Raw genomic sequence first — 22,297 nt, forward strand, 5'->3', positions numbered from 1 at the left:
ATACCAATAATTGTATTATTTATATAGCACTTTTCTCACCCAAGGGGATGCAAAGTGCTCGGTGCAACGGCATCAGCTAACAACTTATAATTGTCAGCTGATAAATAATACCTATTATTACCCAACATATATTAAAGGGACGTTGTTCTCAAAAAATATTTTATCATGCATATGACAGAGCTGCATTTGCACATGTCAAAAATGTTTTTGTCTGTATAAATGTTAAACGGACAGTAAAGTCAAAATTAAACTTGGATAGAGCATGGTATTTTAAACAAACTTCCAAGTTACTACTATTACCAGTTTTGCTTAGTTCTCTTGGTATTCTTTGTTGAAGAGTAATCCTTGGTAAACTCAGGATTGTGCACGTGTCTTTAGTCATCTGGCAGCAGTGTTTGCAACATTGTTTAAAGTAATGTTATACATAGCAGCAAACACTGCTGCCATAGACTGCTGAAGACACGTGCACGCTCCTGAGCTCCTTTCGGCCAACCCAGATTTACTCTTCAATATAAAATACCAAGAAAACAAAGCAAATGTGATCATTTTGGTTTTATTCAACACATGATTATCTATTTAAAAAAATCATAATCAAAGCACTTAAACATATGTTAGATGGTACAGAGAATACGTTTTGAATACCCTGTCCCTTTACGGTGGAGTCTAACTAACTAACAAACGGCTAGATTACGAGTTTTGCGTTATGAGCGGCTCGGTGCTAACTTGCAAGTTATTTCCACTGCTCACCTCCCTATAGCGCTGCTATTACAGGTTTGCAAAAACCCAGCGTTAGCAGGCAATATGTCAGCGTTGAGCAAAATTGAGCTCCATACCACACACAAATACCAGCGCTGCTTTGAGCTGGTTTTACGTGCTCGTGCATGATTTCCCCATAGACATCAATGGGGAGAGCTGGCTAAAAAAAGCCTAACACCTGCAATAAAGGAGCATAAAGCTCCGTAACGCAGCCCCATTGATTCGTATGGGGAAAGAAAATGTATGTTTACACCTAACACCCTAACATAAACCTAAAGTCTAAACACCCCTATTGCCACCCCCGACATCGCTGACACCTACATTACACTTATTAACCCCTAATCTGCCGCCCCGACACCGCCGCCACTTACTTACACTTATTAACCCCTAATCTGCCGCCCCCAATGTCGCCGCCACCTACATTACACTTATTAACCCCTAATCTGCCGCTGATTGGAACAGCCAATAGAATGCAAGCTCAATCCTATTGGCTGATCCAATCAGCCAATAGGATTGAAGCTCAATCCTATTGGCTGATCCAATAAGCCAATAGGATTTTTTCACCTTTAATTCCGATTGGCTGATAGAATTCAAGGGACGCCAATCGGAATTCAAGGGACGCGATCTTGGATGATGTCCCTTAAAGGAACCTTCATTCTTGAAGAGCCGTCGACAGAAGAGGATGCTCCGCACCGGATGTCTTGAAGATGGAGCCGCTCCGCATCGGAAGGATGAAGATAGAAGTTGCCGTCTGGATGAAGACTTCTGCCCGCCTGGAGGACCACTTCTTGCCGCTTGGATGAAGACTTCTCCCGGCTTCGTTGAGGACTTCTTGCCGCTTGGATGAAGACTTCTCCTGGCTTCGTTGAGGATGGATGTCCGGTCTTCAAAAACTGTAAGTGGATCTTCGGGGGTTAGTGTTAGGTTTTTTTAAGGGTTTATTGGGTGGGTTTTATTTTTAGCTTAGGGTTTGGGCTGAAAAAGAGCTAAATGCCCTTTTAAGGGCAATGCCCATTCAAATGCCCTTTTCAGGGCAATGGGGAGCTTAGGTTTTTTTAGATAGGATTTTATTTGGGGTGTTTGGTTGTGTGGGTGGTGTGTTTTACTGTTGGGGGTTGTTTGTATTTTGTTTACAGGTAAAAGAGCTTTCTTTGGGGCAATGCCCAGCAAAAGGCCCTTTTAAGGGCTATTGGCAGTTTAGTTTAGTTTAGTTTAGGGTTTTTTTATTTTGGGGGGCTTTTTTATTTTGATAGGGCTATTATATTAGGTGTAATTAGTTTAAATATTTGATAATTTCTTTTTTACTATGTGTAATTTAGTGTTTATTTCTTTTTGTAATTTAGTTAATTGTATTTAATTAATTGGGGGCGGCAGATTAGAGGTTAATAAGTGTAGGTAGTTGGTGGCTGTTGGGGGTGGCAGATTAGGGTTTAATAACTGTAATGTAGGTGGCGGCGACATTGGGGGCGTCAGATTAGGGGTGAATAAGTGTAGGTAGGTGGCAGCGATTTTGGGGCAACAGATTAGGGGTTAATAATATTTAACTAGTGTTTGCAATGCGGGAGTACGGCGGTTTAGGGGTTAATATGTTTATTATAGTGGCAGCGATGTTGGGAGCAGCAGATTAGGGGTTAATAATTTTATTTTAGTGTTTGCGATGCGGGAGGGCCTCGGTTTAGGGGTTAATAGGTAGTTTATGGGTGTTAGTGTACTTTTTAGCACTTTAGTTATGAGTTTTATGTTACGGCTTTGTAGCGTAATACCCATAACTACTGAAACTCGTAATCTAGCCATAACTGACTTACTGACTAACTAACTAACACTAACTATTTGAATTCCCATTATTTTATTGTGTGGCTTTTCATAGAGAATTCAAGTTCTTATTCATTCTAATACATTTGAAAACAACAAAACTCATTAATCACGAGGTTTTCAAATGCATTTGTGGTACAATAACACCCTTTATAGCATTTATGGGGAGAATTAAAGGGTGTTATTCCAATCAATAAAAACATTTTTTCCAGCACTTTGCACATTATTTTTGACCATTTTCATATTCTACAGTTTGAACCTATTGCCATTTAAGCCATTTTCGAGTGATATTTCTTGGTTGTTCCAGCTTTTTTCACTTTTATAGTTCTTGCACATGCTTAATTCTAATATAAACTTTTAAACTATGAACCTATTGCACTAATTATATGCAATCATCAGTATTTTCACTAATGATTGTAACAGAGTAGCTGGAGGTTTAAACGTTAATTGGAAAATTACGGAAAGTATTATAAAAAAAACGTAATTCCATGTGTCATGAATTAATATTAATGGTCAAGTAAAAATGAAACTGCATTCAAACATAGCCAGCAGTCATCATCAATTTGAGATGAATTAACTGTTATGTTTTATTTTGAACATATAAAATCATGTGGAAATCATATTTCTTATCATTTTTCACTTTTTTTCTGTGTTAAACTTGATTTTGGTGATACGTGGTTTTCTAATTTATGTTTTTTTATTCTTATTTAAACAGTAGATTTTTAGTGGTTTGGAATGGATCAAGCAACATGATATTGATGATAGTTTTGCTAATGGACACAAACTTGATGAGGACTATGGACTTTTGAACCCTAACACCAAAATGTTTTGTAAATATATAGTGGGGGTGCATTGCTTAGTAATTTGTTCTGTAAAAGCATTTATTGCTCATTTATTTGCATGTCATTTTTAAATAGTTTATAAAGTTTGTTTAACAAAACAAAAAAAAGCAAAAATATCACTAAACTTCTTTATGTGTCCACAAGGGACTTCTGATGTTTTAGAATCCAGGCCTTAAAAAATATTGTAACAAAAGCTTTTCAAGTTTGCTAAGTCCATTATTCTATATAAAAAAAGCTCACTTAGAAACATAAAATACATTTCTAAATGCACTACGACATAGAAGAACATTGCATTCAAGTTTTATTCATTTTAGGCCCTGTGTTCTGAAAATAGCAATACGATAACGAGTTTCATACCCTCCCTGGTAGTCAAGGAATCAACATGCTTATAAGTCTTTGTGTATAATGCGTAAAGATTTAGATAAAAACGACATACTTTCAGTATAACCAATAAAATCATATCAACATCTATAAACACTATCTTAATGGGACTGTAAAGGTCAAAATTAAATTGTAATGGTTCCTATAGACTATGCAATTTTAAGCAATTTTCCAATTTATTTTTATCTCATTTGTTTTGTTCTTTTGGTATCCTTTGTTGAAAAGCCTACTTAGGTAGGCTTAGGAGCCGCAACATAAATTAGTAATGCAGTATTAATTTATGTCATGTTGGTAAACTATAGGAGGCTTCCAAATTTTCTGTTTCATTTTTGCACATGGCCACCGGAACAATTTAATGAAAATTTGTCCAGAATTTTTTTCTTTCATCACTCTGTATGTTTTATCCAATCTGAAGACAGGTTTTGTCAAACAAACCTGAATTAAATACTTAACATAGCAAAATGCTATATAAAAGATTAATTTATTTTGTGAGACCACAACTAAATCTTTATCATTTGTTGTACATAGTTTAAAATCTTTCTTCTTTCTTTCTTGCTTTCTTTCTTTCCCAGAGACAAAGTGGTTAAATACACCAAAATCTTTTTAACTAAGCCATGCCACTTATCCTGCAAAAAATTGCAGTGCATACACCTTATCAAAGCATTTCTTTCTTATTTTTAGTGAGTCACATGAAGTTCAACACTTAAAGAGACATTATACACTCGTTATTTTCTTTGCATAACTGTTTTGCAGATGATCTATTTATATAGCAAATAAAGTTTTTTTTTTTTTTTTTTTTTAAATGGATAGTCCTTACCAAGCCCCAAAGTTTTAGGAGAATACCGACGTATACCTGCTCCAGCTTGCTTCTGTTAGTGTAAAGGGTCTTTTCATATGAAAGGAAGGGGTGGGGGGGAGTGTCTGATATTTCCCACTTGCAGTGGGTGTTTCAGTAACCGTTTAAACAGAGCTAAACTAGAAGCTTCTAAGTAAGTTTTTAAAAGGTTTTATACTGGATTTTTAGATCAGTATCTGTGCATATTATTCTTTATAGTAGTGTCTATTACATACAGTTATATAAAAATTGGTGTATACTGTCCCTTTAACTCAAACAACCAACTGTTGAAATTTCCTACTAAACAATTAACGTGATAGCACTAGGATGTGTAGGTTTAAGATACCATGAAATTAATTTATCTTGCACTCAAAACATTTAAAGATATAAGTAAAGTACTATAGAGAATTGAAATATGTATCACGTTACTAAATTTTCTTTGTGAACATAATCATGAATTTACTTTTGTTAGCAAATTTGCTTGGTTCATTTTGTATCCTTTGTTAAGGAATAAACCTAGCAGGCTTACAGGAGCTTGACAATATGCACGTGTCTTTAGTACTCTATGGCAGCAGTGTTTCCTATAATGTTTGTAGTAATGTAATACATTGTTGCAAACAGTGCTACCATTCAAAGCTAAAGACACGTGCACACCCCAATGCTCCTATGAACCTACATAGGTTTACTCTTCAACAAGGGATACCAAGTGAACAAAGTGAAGTAAACATTTGAATTTTTTTTTTTTTTTTTTTAAACTGTACTGTATGTTGTATCCAAACCATTAAAGTTTAATTTTATCATCTGCAACTTAAAAAAATCTTAACTTTTCAGTTTTCTTCCATGATCAAATTTGTTTAAAGCAACCCTCAATTAAAAATTATACTTTAACCCCTTAACGACTGAGGACGTGCAGGGTACGTCCTCAGAAAAAAGGCAGTTAATGCCTGAGAACGTACCCTGCACGTCCTCAGTGTGGAAAGCAGCTGGAAGCGATCCTGCTCGCTTCCAGCTGCTTTCCGGTTATTGCAGTGATGCCTCCATATGGAGGCATCCTGCAATAACCTTTTTAAGTCATCCGGTGCAGAGAGAGCCACTCTGTGGCCCTCTCTGCACCGGAGATCGGTGGCTACCTGCGTTGGTGGGTGGGAGCCGGACCGGGAGGCGGGGTGGCGGCCATCGATGGCCATGTGGATGTGAAGGGGGGCGGGATCGTGGGCGGGGGTGGCTGGGGGCGCGCACGGGCGCGCGCGCGTGCACGGGAGGGTGGGGGCGGGCGCGTGCACGGGGAGGGAGCGGGTGGGAACCGCTACACTACAGAAAATGGGAAATAAAAAATATATTAAAAAAAAAATGTTAAACAATAAGCAAGGTGGTGGGGGTTAGTCTGTGGGGGGTGGGGGGGGGGGAAGCTACACTACAGAAAAAAACCAAAAAAAACAAAAAAAAAGCATTTTTTTATTGTAAACTGGGTACTGGCAGACAGCTGCCAGTACCCAAGATGGCCCCCAATAAGGCAGAGGGGAGGGTTAGAGAGCGGTTTTGGGGGGGATCAGGGAGGTTGGGGGCTAAGGGGGGGATCCTACACAGTAGCATATGTAAATATGCTAAAAAAAAAATTCATTTTTTTTTAAAAACCCTTTTATTTTAGTACTGGCAGACTTTCTGCCAGTACTTAAGATGGCGGGGACAATTGTGGGGTGGGGGAGGGAAGGGAGCTGTTTGGGAGGGATCAGGGGGTGGGATGTGTCAGATGGGAGGCTGATCTCTACACTAAAGCTAAAATTAACCCTGCAAGCTCCCTACAAACTCCCTAATTAACCCTTTCACTGCTAGCCATAATACACGTGTGAGGCGCAACAGGATTTAGTGGCCTTCTAATTACCAGAAAGCAACGCCAAAGTCATATATGTCTGCTATTTCTGAACAAAGGGGATCCCAGACAAGCATTTACAACCATTTGTGCCATAATTGCACAAGCTGTTTGTAAATGATTTCAGTGAGAAACCTAAAATTGTGAAAAATTTTACGTTTTTTTTAATTTGATCGCATTTGGCGGTGAAATGGTGGCATGAAATATACCAAAATGTGCCTAGATCAATACTTGGGGTTGTCTACTACACTACACTAAAGTGTACTACACTACACCCAAGATGGCCCCCAATAAGGCAGAGGGGAGGGTTAGAGAGCGGTTTTGGGGGGGATCAGGGAGGTTGGGGGCTAAGGGGGGGATCCTACACAGTAGCATATGTAAATATGCTAAAAAAAAAATTCATTTTTTTTTAAAAACCCTTTTATTTTAGTACTGGCAGACTTTCTGCCAGTACTTAAGATGGCGGGGACAATTGTGGGGTGGGGGAGGGAAGGGAGCTGTTTGGGAGGGATCAGGGGGTGGGATGTGTCAGATGGGAGGCTGATCTCTACACTAAAGCTAAAATTAACCCTGCAAGCTCCCTACAAACTCCCTAATTAACCCTTTCACTGCTAGCCATAATACACGTGTGAGGCGCAACAGGATTTAGTGGCCTTCTAATTACCAGAAAGCAACGCCAAAGTCATATATGTCTGCTATTTCTGAACAAAGGGGATCCCAGACAAGCATTTACAACCATTTGTGCCATAATTGCACAAGCTGTTTGTAAATGATTTCAGTGAGAAACCTAAAATTGTGAAAAATTTTACGTTTTTTTTTAATTTGATCGCATTTGGCGGTGAAATGGTGGCATGAAATATACCAAAATGTGCCTAGATCAATACTTGGGGTTGTCTACTACACTACACTAAAGCTAAAATTAACCCTACAAGCTCCCTAAAAGCTCCCTAATTAACCCCTTAACTGCTGGGCATGATACACTTGTGGTGCGCAGTGGCATTTAGCGGCCTTCTAATTACCAAAAAGCAACGCCAAAGCCATATATGTGTGCTATTTCTGAACAAAGGGGATCCCAGAGAAGAATTTACAACCATTTATGCCATAATTGCACAAGCTGTTTGTAAATGATTTCAGTGAGAAACCTAAAGTTTGTGAAAAAATTTGTGAAAAAGTGAACAATTTTTTGTATTTGATCGCATTTGGCGGTGAAATGGTGGTATGAAATATACCAAAATTGGCCTAGATCAATACTTTGGGATGTCTACAAAAAAAAAATATATACATGTCAAGGGATATTCAGGGATTCCTGAAAGATATCAGTGTTCTAATGTAACTAGCGCTAATTTTGGAAAAAAATGGTTTGGAAATAGCAAAGTGCTACTTATATTTATGGCCCTATAACTTGCAAAAAAAGCAAAGAACATGTAAACATTGGGTATTTCTAAACTCAGGACAAAATTTAGAAACTATTTAGCATGGGTGTTTTTTGGTGGTTTTAGATATGTAACAGATTTTGGGGGTCAAAGTTAGAAAAAGTGTGTTTTTTTCCATTTTTCCTCATATTTTATCATTTTTTTTATAGTAAATTATAAGATATGATGAAAATAATGGTATCTTTAGAAAGTCCATTTAATGGCGAGAAAAACGGTATATAATATGTGTGGGTACAGTAAATGAGTAAGAAGAAAATTACAGCTAAACACAAACACCGCAAAAATGTAAAAATAGCCTTGGTCCCAAACGGACAGAAAATGGAAAAGTGCTCTGGTCACTAAGGGGTTAATGACTCAGAGAGAGCAGCAATTTTAAACAACTTTCCAATTCACTTCCATTATCAGAATGTGCACAATCTTTTTATATGCACATTTTCTGAGGCACCAGCTCCAACTGAGCATGTGCAAGAATTCACTGTTTATAAGTATATGCATTTTGTGATTGGCTGATGGCTATCACATGATGTAGTGGGACAGAAAATGGAAACTTTAGAATTTGACAGAAAAAAAAGTGCCCCCCAGTGTCTGTAATAATGTTATATATATAGCTTTCAAGTCACGTCCACCCTCATGAGCAGTCTTATATATGCTTTCATGGAAAGTATACACCAGAGAGGAGCAAATTTTATAACAAAAGTAAATTGGAAAGCTTTTTAAAGCAGCATGGTCTGTCTAAATCATAAAAGTTAAATTTTGTGTTGTACAACCCTTTAATAATAATAATAGAATGACACATTGCACAATCTAATAGTACATTTCTGGGAACCAAACCAAAAAGAAACACTGGTTAATGGCAAAGATAAATAAAAACTAATAAATCTAATTTCATAAGAAGACTGTTTCTTCCAAGTATTTGAAACACATCTATGGGGTTCAAGGGGTAAAATAACTTACTAAGAAGTAGCCATTAATTATACCCAGAGGGACACAAACCACAGTAACATGTTATGCAAGAACTGGAGAATCCCACATCTCTCTGATACTGATGAAGAGGAGGGATATGGGATACCAGAGTCTGCTTCCACAGCTGTTGTTTCTGACAGAGGCTTTTGGGAAACGCAGCAAGAGTTCAACCCAGTAGCTGAAAACAAGACAAATATTGTAATAAAAACAATAGTGATAACAAAATAATTGCTTCATCTGGTTGTCATGGTAACTATCTGATACTATTTCTCTATCATTAAAATAATCAAGGAAGCCCACAAACCAATGATGGTGTGCAGCTGTATTTCCTTGTTATATGCAGTATAATATGCTATACAGGGTTTCTCAAGCAGGGTGTGGGGACAACAAAGGGTGTCACATAGGGCTGACATATATATATAAAACTGCAATTGTGTCAAATCTATATAGAAGTACCATGTGTTAAACTAGGAAAAGAGCAGTAACCACTTATCTTGGCTACACTGAGGATCCATAGACGAGAATGCCGAGTAGTGTGCCCTGTTTGTGGGACTCTATCCGGAGGAATAGCAGAACTTTTCTATTAGAGACGGGAAGACTAAAACATCACTGTGGTGATCTGATCGGTGGAGACCAGTGGACTGACCTTCTGTGTTTGTATCACTGTTTGCTGTTGTTTTATATGAGTAAGTACACATGTAATTGCGCTGATTTTAATTATTGAATTACATGTGAATCAGAGTTTTGCTTTGTTTTTTCATGTTGTGACAGTTGGAACAAAATACTTGGAAGAAGAATTACTGAGTGGAAGAGAAAAGCAGCCAGTTCTAGAATCCTTGGTGGAACATCCTATTATAGTGATTTGTGATCTTGGACTTTGTAACATACGGACTCTTTGGTAGATTTACAAAGAGAAAGAGCAAATAACGACACTCATTAGAGTGACAGATTATTGTTCAGAAGAGAGAGAAATACGTTAATTACAAATCAAGAGGGACTTGGATAAGAGAGAGCGAGAGAAAGAGCAAAGATACGTTGATTTGGATAAGACACTAAAGCGCATGAGCGTAAGATAATTTGGCACTCATGAAAAAGGGAGAAGACTAATTTAGATAAAGAGATCTGCCAATAGTCTGTTTTTATTATAAGATTACCAAGTCCGCTATCACTGAGGAATTTTATTCATATTCTTTGAAATCAAGTTGTAAGAGAACAGGTTTATGCTCTTCTTCATGTGGATGGACTTATAATGGGGCCGATTTATCAAGTTCCGTATGGAGCTTAATGCCCCTGTTTCCACGCAAGCCATAACTTGTCTGCCTGCTCTGAGGCCGCGGACAGAAATCAACCCCATCGAATACAATCGGATTGATTGACACCCCCTGCTAGCGGCCAATTGGGCGCAAATCTGCAGGGGGCAGCATTGCACCAGCAGTTCACAAGAACTGCTGGTGTAATGATAAATCATTTATCAATGTGCAGCAGACATGATACGCTATATCGTATCATGTCCACTCGCACAATGATAAATCTACCCCAATGAGTTGAATTCAGAAATGTGAGAAATTCCTTTTATGTCAAGAGACTGGCTTTCAAAAACAAATTATATATCCATTCTACAACTATTACAAAATGTTGTAAATTAGACCAAGAGGCCAATGGATTTTCATGGAAGAATGGGGGGTGGGGGAGATGCGAAGAAGATGGAGATGAAGAGAATGAGAGTTAAAAATATAATCCTTTTTTTTATATATACAGTTAAAATGACAGTGTACACCTATTTTCATATAACTGCATGTAATAGACACTACTACAAATAAAAATATGCACAAGATACCGATATAAAAATCCAGTATAAAACCTTTTAAAAACTTACTTAGAAGTTCCCAGTTTAGCACTGTTGATTAGGTTAGGCTGGCAAACCCAGTGAAATGGGCTGGGGAAGCAGAAAGAGCAGAAACTCCCCCCTTCCCTGCATATGAAAAGACAGATTACACAATCTAGAATCTGTAGACTTGGGTTTACATCTGATAATTTGGAGCTTGGCTAGGAATCTGAAAATCAGCACAATGTTATTAACAAATAAGCAACATGATACATTGTTATCAAATCACTTCAGGGTGGGATATATAAATGGATTATCCACAAAACATTTATGAAAAGAAAAATCTAGTGTACAATGTCCCTTTAAGGGGTAACTATGATATGTTGATTTATATTGATATGATTATTTAAAGTGTAATAGGTTCTAAATTTGAATATTATAACTTTTTTTTTCTTATAGAAGGTTTAAGTTGGTGTGTACTTTAAGGAAAATCTTAAATAATAGTATTATAGATTTTATAATTACATATAAGAATTCCACTACAAGAAAATGTATGGTGGAATATCATGTATATTGTTGGTTGTCTTTTATTTCTAACTCTCCCAAGAAGAGATAAGATGGTTATATTAAGAAAAACAAATATGTATACATGTAAAATATTGTTGATGTATTTTGTTGTTATTTATTTCATGATGTAACTTGTTCTCTGCAAAACCTTAATAAAAAAATAAAAAATTACCAAGTCCTGTCCTCCATCCAAGCTGCAGGTCCAGCCTGTTCCTGACTTTGAGTTTGCCGAAACCTCTTCTACTTCCAAGTTGTTGGATTGTCTAATCTTGAATGTTTCTTCAGTTGGAGTGTTATGTGTTCCAAACACACTCCCTATGTAATTCTTTTTAAAAACATGTTCTAAATAAATAGTATATATTTTTTACATCAATATGCTGAGTGGCTTGTAAAATATCACTACCCTGTATCCTACACTTGGATTCTCATTGAATTTGATCTCCACCAGTCCTCTGTCTTTGTGGCTTAGTACCAGAGTTCCTCTTGGTTGGCGGATCATTTGGATGGGACACCAGGTTACTGGAGGAGATACAGTGAGTCCTAAATTTAGTTTTTGATTGTATATTATTGTCAGTGCTACTAAGACTCTTATTTACAACAACAATTTAATAAGATGCTTTTAATATTTTTTTTATTATTATTTAATGTTAATACAATCCTGTCAATTTCTGTCTGGTGTGCTTCAGCTGTATCCATATCTGGTTAATGTGTCTTCCAAGTTCAATTCTATAGTTTCTCTAACTAAACCTGTATATTGCTTACCTACAGTGTTTCTAAGACTTCTGTACCTGCTGCAGCAATTTTCTTTGACCTATCATTATTAGCTTTATTTATATCTGTAGAAAGGTTTCAGACATATCTCCATTCTGTTTTCAAGCAATATCAGAAAGATACACATGGCTGACAAAAATCAGAAAGACCCATACCAATGAGTAAAAGATGTATTGACAATCACAAAAAAGTGAATGAGCTGAGAGAATATTAAAGAGACTAAGAGACAGTTGATTGACATTAGAGTGAAAGTGATTGAAAATCACAATATAGATGGTTCAGCAAAACTAAATTTAGAGCTATCTGCGACATTTCATTGCAAGCCCATGTTTAAAAGATGATTCTAATACATAAGCATCTTTGAACGTATTCACTTAATTGGTGTAATTATAGTCTCTGTTTCACTTGAAGCTCTTCAAGTATATCATGCATATTTTTGAAACCTTGTTATTAGTGTAACTTTATAAAGTTTTTTTTTTTTTTTTAAATTCTTTTTATTAAGAGCAACATAGGTGAAGAACAGTATTCACATCTATTAAATACAAGTCAAGCCCAATCGCAGTTGGGCACAAAGTCATTAAGCATTTCTCATCAAAACAGCAATTTAGATGTCTGTAACATACATGAAATCTCGACAGTGTTCACCAGTAGTTAACTCTAGTTTTTGAATTTGATAAACCCATCCCGAGCCCCCCTCCCAACCTTCCCAACTAGAACTAACCAAACCCCGTACCCTCCCACACCTTTCAAACTAGAACTTAAAGTTCTTCACAATAATCTGTTACGCCTCTGGTTAGTGCTCAGTGTGGAGAAAAAAAAAAAAAAAGGTCCCTCCTCTCTCTCTATCAGGGGCTCCTCTCTGAACAAAGATCACACTCCTCTTTCTCAGTCTTTCCCTCTCCTTTATGAGTCCGTTAAGGGGAATATATGTGTCCACTCCCCCCTCAGGGAGCTTTCTAGGAATATTTCAGTGTGGCGAAAAGGCAATAATATCTGCCTCTGAATTTGCAATTCGAAGGTTAGTATTAATCTGCGCCATTTCTTTAGGAACAGGTTAAGTCTGTTGCCTACGTCCACTCTAGTGTCTATTTGTTCTATAAATAGATAAAGTTTTATTTTATTATATGTTAATTACTTTTTTTTTATAACACTGGGTTGGATGTAACGTTTTACATTATCTCTTTGTGTAGAGAGATATATTCATGAAGAACTAATCTGAAAACTGCAAGAAAGTTAAATATAAAATGACAATAGCTTAACTAATACACCAAAAGTATGCTGCAATGCTCCAAACAAAGATGATACTACAAACAGGGAGCACACAACTTTAAAAATGGCTTAATATACCACCATTTTTAGAATAAAAAACAAGAATTTTGATATCAGAACTACATTAATTCTCTCAATAAACAAATGTAAAGGTCAAATTGGATTTTTTTTTAATATCATACAGATCACAGGTCGTAATCCAAAAAAAACACTGCTATAGGCTGCTTATCTTCTTCTGCTATGACTTCTTACAGACTTCAGAAGCTAGAATAGAAATCAAACAGAGGATGAAAACATAGTATATCACACACACCACAGGAGGGTCAGCAAGAACTGTATGGATTTACTCACAAGATTCCTTAATACACACATAGGCACCATCAGTATGATGGTAAGGACACTGTGAGTATAAATCTGCATTTCTGGAGGACCAAACTGTGATGTGTATGCTATCATATGTGGGGCCCTCTGATTTCTGTTCTAGTACATAAATTATAGATCTTACCACCTTCATTTGTATATCTAGTCCACAATATAATATTTATTATGGAGTGAAAGAATAAAATCACAGCTTAAATCTTCAGAGTCTACAGAACAATATATAATTTAAGAATTTGTAGGATTTATAGCTGTGAGTAATTGGTATCCTATAATAATTCATTGTATGGCTCGCTCGCTAACACACTTATACAGTTACAATTAATACTAGTCTAGCACTCAACATGTTGGATACTTGCCTACTGATTAATATGCACTGCTGTTGTGAGACTAGGTTAACTGGTAATTAAATGAATACTGCTAGGGAATAAAATATTATTTCTTAATATTTTCATTATCAAAATTATTCACGTAAGCATTAAGTAACATGACTATGTTCAGTCTGTATCCTGCACAGTGATAGGTTAAGTATAAAATAACTATGAAGCAAAATACTACAAATGATCTGTACAGTATATACTCTGTGGATTTCCTAACCTAAAGGAAAAACGGACCTAATTATGGCACTCATGATGGTTTAGACTTTGTATACAGTTCACTAACAGCCAGCTGTAGCAGTATAACATAGAGTTAAGCTAACTAAATGAAAGGGCGGAAAAAAAGCATAAACCATATTTATTAAAACAAAATGCAGGGTAATGAACTACAGATGCGTACATTCTAAAACTGATGTATACAGCATTATTTTTGCTCATGTAGTACATATTTTTCTTTTTTAAAAGGACACAAAACTGGTGTTTGGGTACACATGCACTGAAAACTCATCACTGCATAAAGAGATAATTGACAAGACCTTTCATTAGGCTTACCTCAATCAACATATAAGCCAGCTTAATTTTTTTTTTTCTTATCATTTTAACATCTTGTTTACTGAAACTGTTTATCAATAATTAAAGGGACAGTCAACCATAGAATTGTTATTGTTTTAAAAGATAGCCAATCCCTTTATTACTCATTCCCCAGTTTTGCATAACCAACACAGTTATATTAATATACTTTTTACCTTTGTGATTACCTTGTATCTAGGAACCTTCTTCCAGCCCCCTGATCACATGACTGTGACTGTTTATTATCTATTGTCTTAAATTTAGCATTGTATTGTGCTAAATCTTAAATAACCCCCTGTGCCTGAACACAGTGTTATCTATATGGCCCACGTGTACTTTATGTCTCTTTGTGTTGAAAAGAGATTTAAAAAGCCTGTGATAAGAGGCAGCCCTCAAAGGCTTAGAAATTAGCATATGAGCCTACCTATGTTTAGTTTAAACTAAGAATACCAAGAGAAAAAAGCAAAATTGATGATAAAAGTAAATTGGAAAATCAATTAAAATTAAAAGTCCTATCTGAATAATGAAAGTTTAATTTATACTTGACTGTCCCTTTAAACTCTCGCCACAATTTGCATTATTTGGAAGAGCCATTTCACACTGGTTTAGAGAATAGAGAAGGCTTGTCCCTCTAATATTTTAAAGGGACATAAAACAGGTTGAGATCTGTGCATATCCTAAAAGGGCTAATGAATTAAAAAAGGTTTGCATTAAAAAATTGTTTAAAAATTGCTGGCAAGTATTTAAAAATAATTTTCAAAAATAAGCAAAATGAATTACATAGCTAAGCTACCTGGAGCAGCCAACTCCGCCCACTCTTATCAGTGTTTAGACACAGGCATTGTATTTCAACTGAGTTCACAGCTTCTATGCATGCTCCAGCAGATAATCCCTATGCACTTTTGTATTCTACCAAAAGAACAATAAACATAGATACAGCCATAGAAGGAAATGTGTGGGGGGAGTTAGAGCTTTACAATTCAGAAACTAAAAAGAAAGGGTTAATGGTGAGGCACTGCAGTATAAATTTGCAGGTAAAGTAATTAAAGTACACATTATTATATTTTGTCTCTATCCCAACTTGTTTTATTTCCCTTTAAGTAAAACTTGCATTGTTTTTTAGCATATTATCTTATCAGCTCTATTGATAAGAATTAGGAACAGACTGACATTTTACATGTAGCATTTTTTAACAACACTTGATGCATAAAACTGAAACGTAAAGCATAAGAAAATGGTAAAATTAGCATACACATATCAGAAAAGTAAAGTTAATTCCTGGCACAATTCTGTAAAGCTCTTATAAATGCTCTTCAGTATTCATCAATACATATCTACCATGACATTGCCACTATGTAAGAATAAGCAAACAACTGCAATGAATTATTGGGGAATTGACACTGAAAGAAATTAAAGGGAAGTTTATCGATTAGAGTTATAGCATACACTTTTAAGGGACTTTCTAATTTACTTCTGTTATCAAATTGTGCACTGTCCCTTTATATACACATTTTCTGACGCACAAGCTACTACTGAGCATGTGCAAAAGTTTATAGTCTATGTGTATATGAGTCTGTGATTGGCTTATGGCTGTCACGTGTCACGCATCAAATTGAAGTAAAATCTAAAATTTGTCAGAAAACCTGCTGCTTATTTAAAACTCAGAGCAAGTCATTTTGCATTGTCTTTTTATTATGCACTTGTTGATTATGCAATTCTACTGTATTTAAAGGGACAGTCTAGTCCAAAATAAACTTTCATGATTCAGATAGGGCATGTAATTATAAATAATTTTCCAATTTACTTTTATCACCAATTTTGCTTTGTTCTCTTGGTATTCTTAGTTGAAAGCTAAACCTAGGAGGTTCATATGCTAATTTATTAGACCTTGAAGACCGCCTCTTTTCTGAATGCATTTTGACAGTTTTTCACCTCTAGAGGGTATTATTTCATGTGCGTCATATAGATAACACTGTGCTCATGCACGTGGTGTTACCTAGGAGCCATCACTGATTGGCTAAACAGCAAGTCTGTCAAAAGAACTGAAATAAGGGGGCAGTCTGCAGAGGCTTAGATACAAGATAACCACAGAGGTAAAAGGTATATAAATATAACTGAAAAACTAGAGAATGGGTAATAAAGGGATTATCAATCTTTTAAAAAAAAATAACAATTCTGGTGTAGACTGTCCCTTTAATGGTCCTTTGAGAATGATGGCAGAAAAAGGATAAATTGTAGGTAGATGAAAATATGGCCTGCAACTGAGATGAACAACATTTTTGTTAAGAAATATCCATTTATACAATATGGGCAGAGATAAAATTCATGTGTAAGTTATATATAAACAACCAAATTAAAAAAAATCTTACAAATAGCATAAATGCGTTAACAATTACTGCTAATTAGTACCTTTAATGGTTGTATGTTTTTGTTTACTACAGATGTCGGCTCCGAGGGTTGAGTGCAACAAGTACTCATGCGATCACTGCTGTTATTCTTGCAGCACTTGGTTAATTACAGTGTTTAGTTAACATCAAAACATCTTGAAAGTGACAACATAACTTTGCTTGTATTTTCTAAGATGTGGAACAGAAAGGAAGGCGTCCAGCAAACAGACATTCACCTCCCTCCATTCAATAAGTTAGAAAAGAATTTGTATGCTGCGCCACCCCCTTAAAGGGAAAATGAGCCCAACTTGAATCCCAACATAAAAATTTTAATTACTCGTAGTAAAGAAAAAATATTTTAAACTCAGAGTTATTATTTACTGTGTTAATTTTGTGTGAAGTTTAACTCTGAAAATTGTTCCCAGAGAAGCTGGCGTGCATACGGAACAATTCAGAACACTGCCCTTGCAACATTCTACAAAGTGATTGTCATGTCAGGAGGGCAGGATATGAAACCCAATTTTTTTTTTTTTTTTGCTATTCAAGCATTGCATACAATTTTAAAAAAGTTTACAATTTGCTTCTATTATCAATTGTGCTTTGTTCCCATGGTATTCTTTGTTGAAGAGATACCTGGGTAGGCCATAATACATATACATACAGAATTAGGAAGAAGCAACAACTATTTCTGTTTGTATTTGTATTATATCCTGGGGAAAGTCTCCCTAATGGTTATGGGGGGAAACCAGATGTGGACTTGTTGCCCAATGTGCTTGGATGGATATGGCTGCACCTCACTGATGAGACCCAAAGAAGGCCAAAACAATCGTCTGGGATTGCCATTTCCCTAGTTCAGAAGATAATTGCCTGATATTTCGGGGCTGGACTGAATTTGTTAGGTGGGATCAGACTGATATACTTCAGGAAAGCATAATTGGGCTAAAAGAAGCCACCCCAGGAAATAGTGTCGCCATGGAGTGCTCTTACAAATAGATAACATTCTTGCAAAACTGCTACCACATAGCTCTCCAGACACGTGCACACTCCTTAGCTCAAGTCCCTGTTTTAAATAAAATATACCAAGAGAACAAAGAAAATGTGATAACAAAAGTAAATTAGAAAGCTGTTTAAAATTCCATGCTCTATCTGAGTCGTGGAAAAAAAATTGGGTTTGGGTTTCATGTCTCTTTAAATATTAACGATACAAGATTCAGTGATAAAGATACATTAGCTCCATTAGGAGTGTCCAAAATCAACCATCCCATACTAAAGCCAGTCTAGAAGTTTGGGATATCATTTTTTGAACAAAGTCAGATAATTTATTTGATTAAGGCCAAGGCACAGAGAAAAAAATCTGATAACAGAATAAACCTGAAAAGTTATGTTTTTTATTGTTAGCATTATCTGAACCATGCAAGTTTAATTTTGAATTCCATGTCCCTTTAATATTGTCCTTTGCCCAATCCAATCAGAATCCTTTTATTCCAGCCTTATTCCATTGATAGCCTGTATACTTTGAGCACATTTTATTATCCCAACTGTTCATACTGTATTCAGATACTTTCCAGATATACTCAGCATTTAGAATGAACCATCTTATATGATGCATGCTTCACAATACTAAAATCCAGCAATAAAAAACAACTTATTGTCTTTTGCATTACTATGCAAAAAAAAAGTAAAGATTAGGTAGGGCTGCAAAAATAATACTATGTGTTTTGGGGGATTTTAGAAGCCCTCCCAGGTTTGCATTAGCATTATTTAATTAGATCACATGACATAATATATAAATATATATATATATATATATATATATATATATATATATATACACACACAGAGCTGTGTGTGTGTATATATATATATACGGTATATATATATATATATATATATATATATATATATATATATATACACACACATATACACACACATTTATATACACACATATATACTATTTTTAATAATGCAATATTCTTTTTAACTTTAACCACTAAATGTTTCAAAGAGTTGATGTAAATTCTGATTCTATGTAATCAAACGAGATTGCTGTTTCTGTACATATCTTCTATGTTTCTATGTGGGGTATTGTACAAGTTTACATTGTTAATTCAGAGTGCAAACTAATTTTTGAAGGATAGTTATAAAATTTAGGATATGATGAAAACAAAAGTACAAAAATATGACCACAGCATACTGTATAATTGAAAACCAACGGTAATTGGATAAATGCAGAAAAATAGATCTGAAGCAGTATTTCTCTGCACTGAAGAGAGCAGGGCGCATAACATAATTATATGATAATGTAAGTGTTTTATACCAAATAGTATCATCTCTAATCTCTTTAAATAAAAGGAGATTAAGTAAGAAATATATTTATACCTATTTAAACACAGTAAGAAGCACAGTAATGCCTAATATAAAAAAAACAAAGCTAATGAACGAGGCATTAAGTATTACTTGCTTTCACATTTTTATGTCCCGCATGAATGCTTTCGGTTATAGGAAAATGAGTTTGCATTCAAATATGCTTACTTGTACTTTGTGTAATTCCATACAGTGAAAAAGTTATCAATTAAAGTATCATTTTGATGCAAATTAATAATTACATCCATTATACAATTTCTTTTTCAAAACTGGTGTAAAAAAATATATCTGTGCAGCCTCGATTCTATAAGATTTAAACAGGATTTGTTGTTTTTGTGAGGCAAATCCTTCAAATTCAATTGCCTGTATTCATTAAACCTTGCTGGAAGGAAAATCTACTGGGAATATAAAATAGCATATATAGACCATGTGTAGTCCTCATTGAGTGAATTACAAATGGGGGCCTCCTATAGAAAGAAATGTGACTGTGCAAATTAGCAGCTCCCTCTATATCCTCTTCATCTGAAGTGATTACAACATTTGTGTATTTCATTTTTCTGCTGCCCAAGATGCTGGAAAATCTGCTGCCCCTAAATTGTGACTTGAAAGTCATTATGTAATGTGACTATCCCTCAAAATTTACTTACTATTTGTGAAATCCAGAATAGAGCAGATTTCCCCTGTGATAGTTCAGCAAACTGTGCCATGGTTTGGAGTTCTGCTTTCCAGAATACATTTAGGGACCTTGAACAGTTTCAACTGCAAGCTTTAATGAACTTAGACCATTTGGATTTGTATTGCAACTTCAAATTTTCTAATTTTCCTTAGATATGGGAACATTTTTACTCTTTTGGAGGTTTGCTTGAAATCCTATTGAACCTAGGCCAGTAACATTTCTTGCACTCAGATTAAATCCATTAGTTTCATGAATACAACCTAAACAAATACAACATAAAGACTGTATAGCATAGCACAGCTGATGATACTGGTTGAAGCATAATATGTGATTTAAAGCCAAGCTCATTGCTTCGAAGAAAGCTTTTTACATTCATTTTGCATGCAGAATATATTGGTACTCACAGTCGTGAAAGGGCCTGGTTATTCTGAAACAGAAGCTCAGGCAGTGTGTGCAGCTGGTTTCGATTCAAGCGTCTAAAACATGGGAATAAAAATACATCAGGATATCAAATTCAACTTTATAACCCACTCACAAAAGTGTCTAAAAAATATGGCTGTATAAATCCAGCCTCTAAAAGCTGTCTCCTAAAAATGACATACTTCACCACCCACTGCAAACCCTTCCGGGCCTTTATTTCTTTAGCACATTGCATACTTGGTGGTTTATATTTCATACACCTGCAGTACTTGTCAGTTCATTTATGTTCTGTCGTACAAATGTTGTGATTTACTCATAACTCTGAGTAGTGTCCTAAAAGCATCTTGCTAACATTATCTTGATAGCACTATATAGTTATATTTGTTTCCCTTGTAAAATCATTCTTTGCATGAGTGAAATTATTTCTACGTTAAACTTTATATTCATTTATTTTTGACCCCCAGATGGTCTTAAAGGGTCACTAAACCCAAAATCTTTCTTTCATGATTCAGATAGAACATAAAAATTTAAACCACATTACAATTTACTTCTATGATTTATTTTGCTTCATTTTTTAGATATCCTTAGTTGAAGAAAAAGCAATGCACATGGGTGAGCAAATCACATGAGGTTTCTATGTGCAGCAACCAATCAGCAGCTACTGAGAATATCTAGATATGCTTTTCAGCAAAGAATATCAAGAGAATAAAACAAATTAGATAATAGAAGTAAATTAGAAAGATGTTTAAAAATGCATTCTCTTTCTAAATCATGAAAGAAAAAATGTGGGTGTCATGTCCCTTTAAGTTGCTTATTTAGGAACTAGTTAAAAAAGGAATCATGAGGCAAAATAGGCAGCTACCACTCACGCTGGTAAGTCAAAGGTTAAACCTGTGCCAATGAGGAGCATTTATACAGAGCACACAAACTAGTGGTGACATAAGTAGAAATAATTTGTATGAAAAGAGTTAGATGTTCTTGAGTAATCTGTGTTAGGGTAAAGATGTACATCCAGTCCTGACAGTTAAAGGGACACTGAACCCAAATTTTTCTTTCATGATTCAGATAGAGCATGCAATTTTAAGCAACTTTCTAATTTACTCCTATTATCCATTTTTCTTCGTTCTCTTGCTATCCTTATTTTAAAAGCAGGAAAGTAAATCTTAGAAACCAGCCCATTTTAGGTTCAGCACCATGGATAGCAATTGCTTATTGGAGGCTTACATTTACCCACCAATAAGCAAGCATAACTCAGGTTCTCATCCAAAAATGGGCCGTCTCCTATGCATCACATTCCTGCTTTTTACATAAAGATAGCAAGAGAATGAAGAAAAATTTAAAATAGGAGTAAATTAGAAAGTTGCCTAAAATTGCATGCTCTATCTGAATCATGAAAGAAAAAAATTGGGTGTATTGGTTCTTTTAAATTGCAGAATCTGTGAAGCATGTTTACAGACTCAGTGCCCCCCCCTATGTTAGTTGGGTTAAAATGCCCACCAAGATTTTTAAAGTACCCCTTTCACATTATAAAATTATAAGCATCTGAATATCTGTATATTAAAATACTTATTTTTATTGGTTTGTACAAATTTATAAAAAAAATCTTTGCTTTGGCTGTTTAAAGGGATAATCTAGTCAAAATTAAACTTTCATGATTCAGATAGAGCATGCAATTTTAAGCAACTTTCTAATTTACTCCTATTATCAATTTTTCTTCATTCTCTTTGTATCTTTATTTGAAAAAGCAAGAATGTAAGCTTAGGAGCCGGACCATTGTTGGTTTAGCACCTGGGTAGCA

General features: G+C 35.4%; 1 protein-coding gene across 1 annotated transcript in view; it reads right to left on the minus strand.

Annotated features, from left to right (window-relative positions):
- SLIT1 (slit guidance ligand 1) overlaps window positions 1–22,297 on the minus strand; it is a 503,550-nt gene that overhangs the window by 350,019 nt on the left and 131,234 nt on the right. Inside the window, exon 4 of the mRNA XM_053692504.1 lies at window positions 20,484–20,555. Coding sequence (XP_053548479.1) covers window positions 20,484–20,555 — 72 coding nt within the window. The remainder of the gene's footprint in view (window positions 1–20,483; window positions 20,556–22,297) is intronic.

Source organism: Bombina bombina, chromosome 9, assembly GCF_027579735.1.
Source record: "Bombina bombina isolate aBomBom1 chromosome 9, aBomBom1.pri, whole genome shotgun sequence".
Lineage (NCBI taxonomy): Eukaryota > Metazoa > Chordata > Amphibia > Anura > Bombinatoridae > Bombina > Bombina bombina.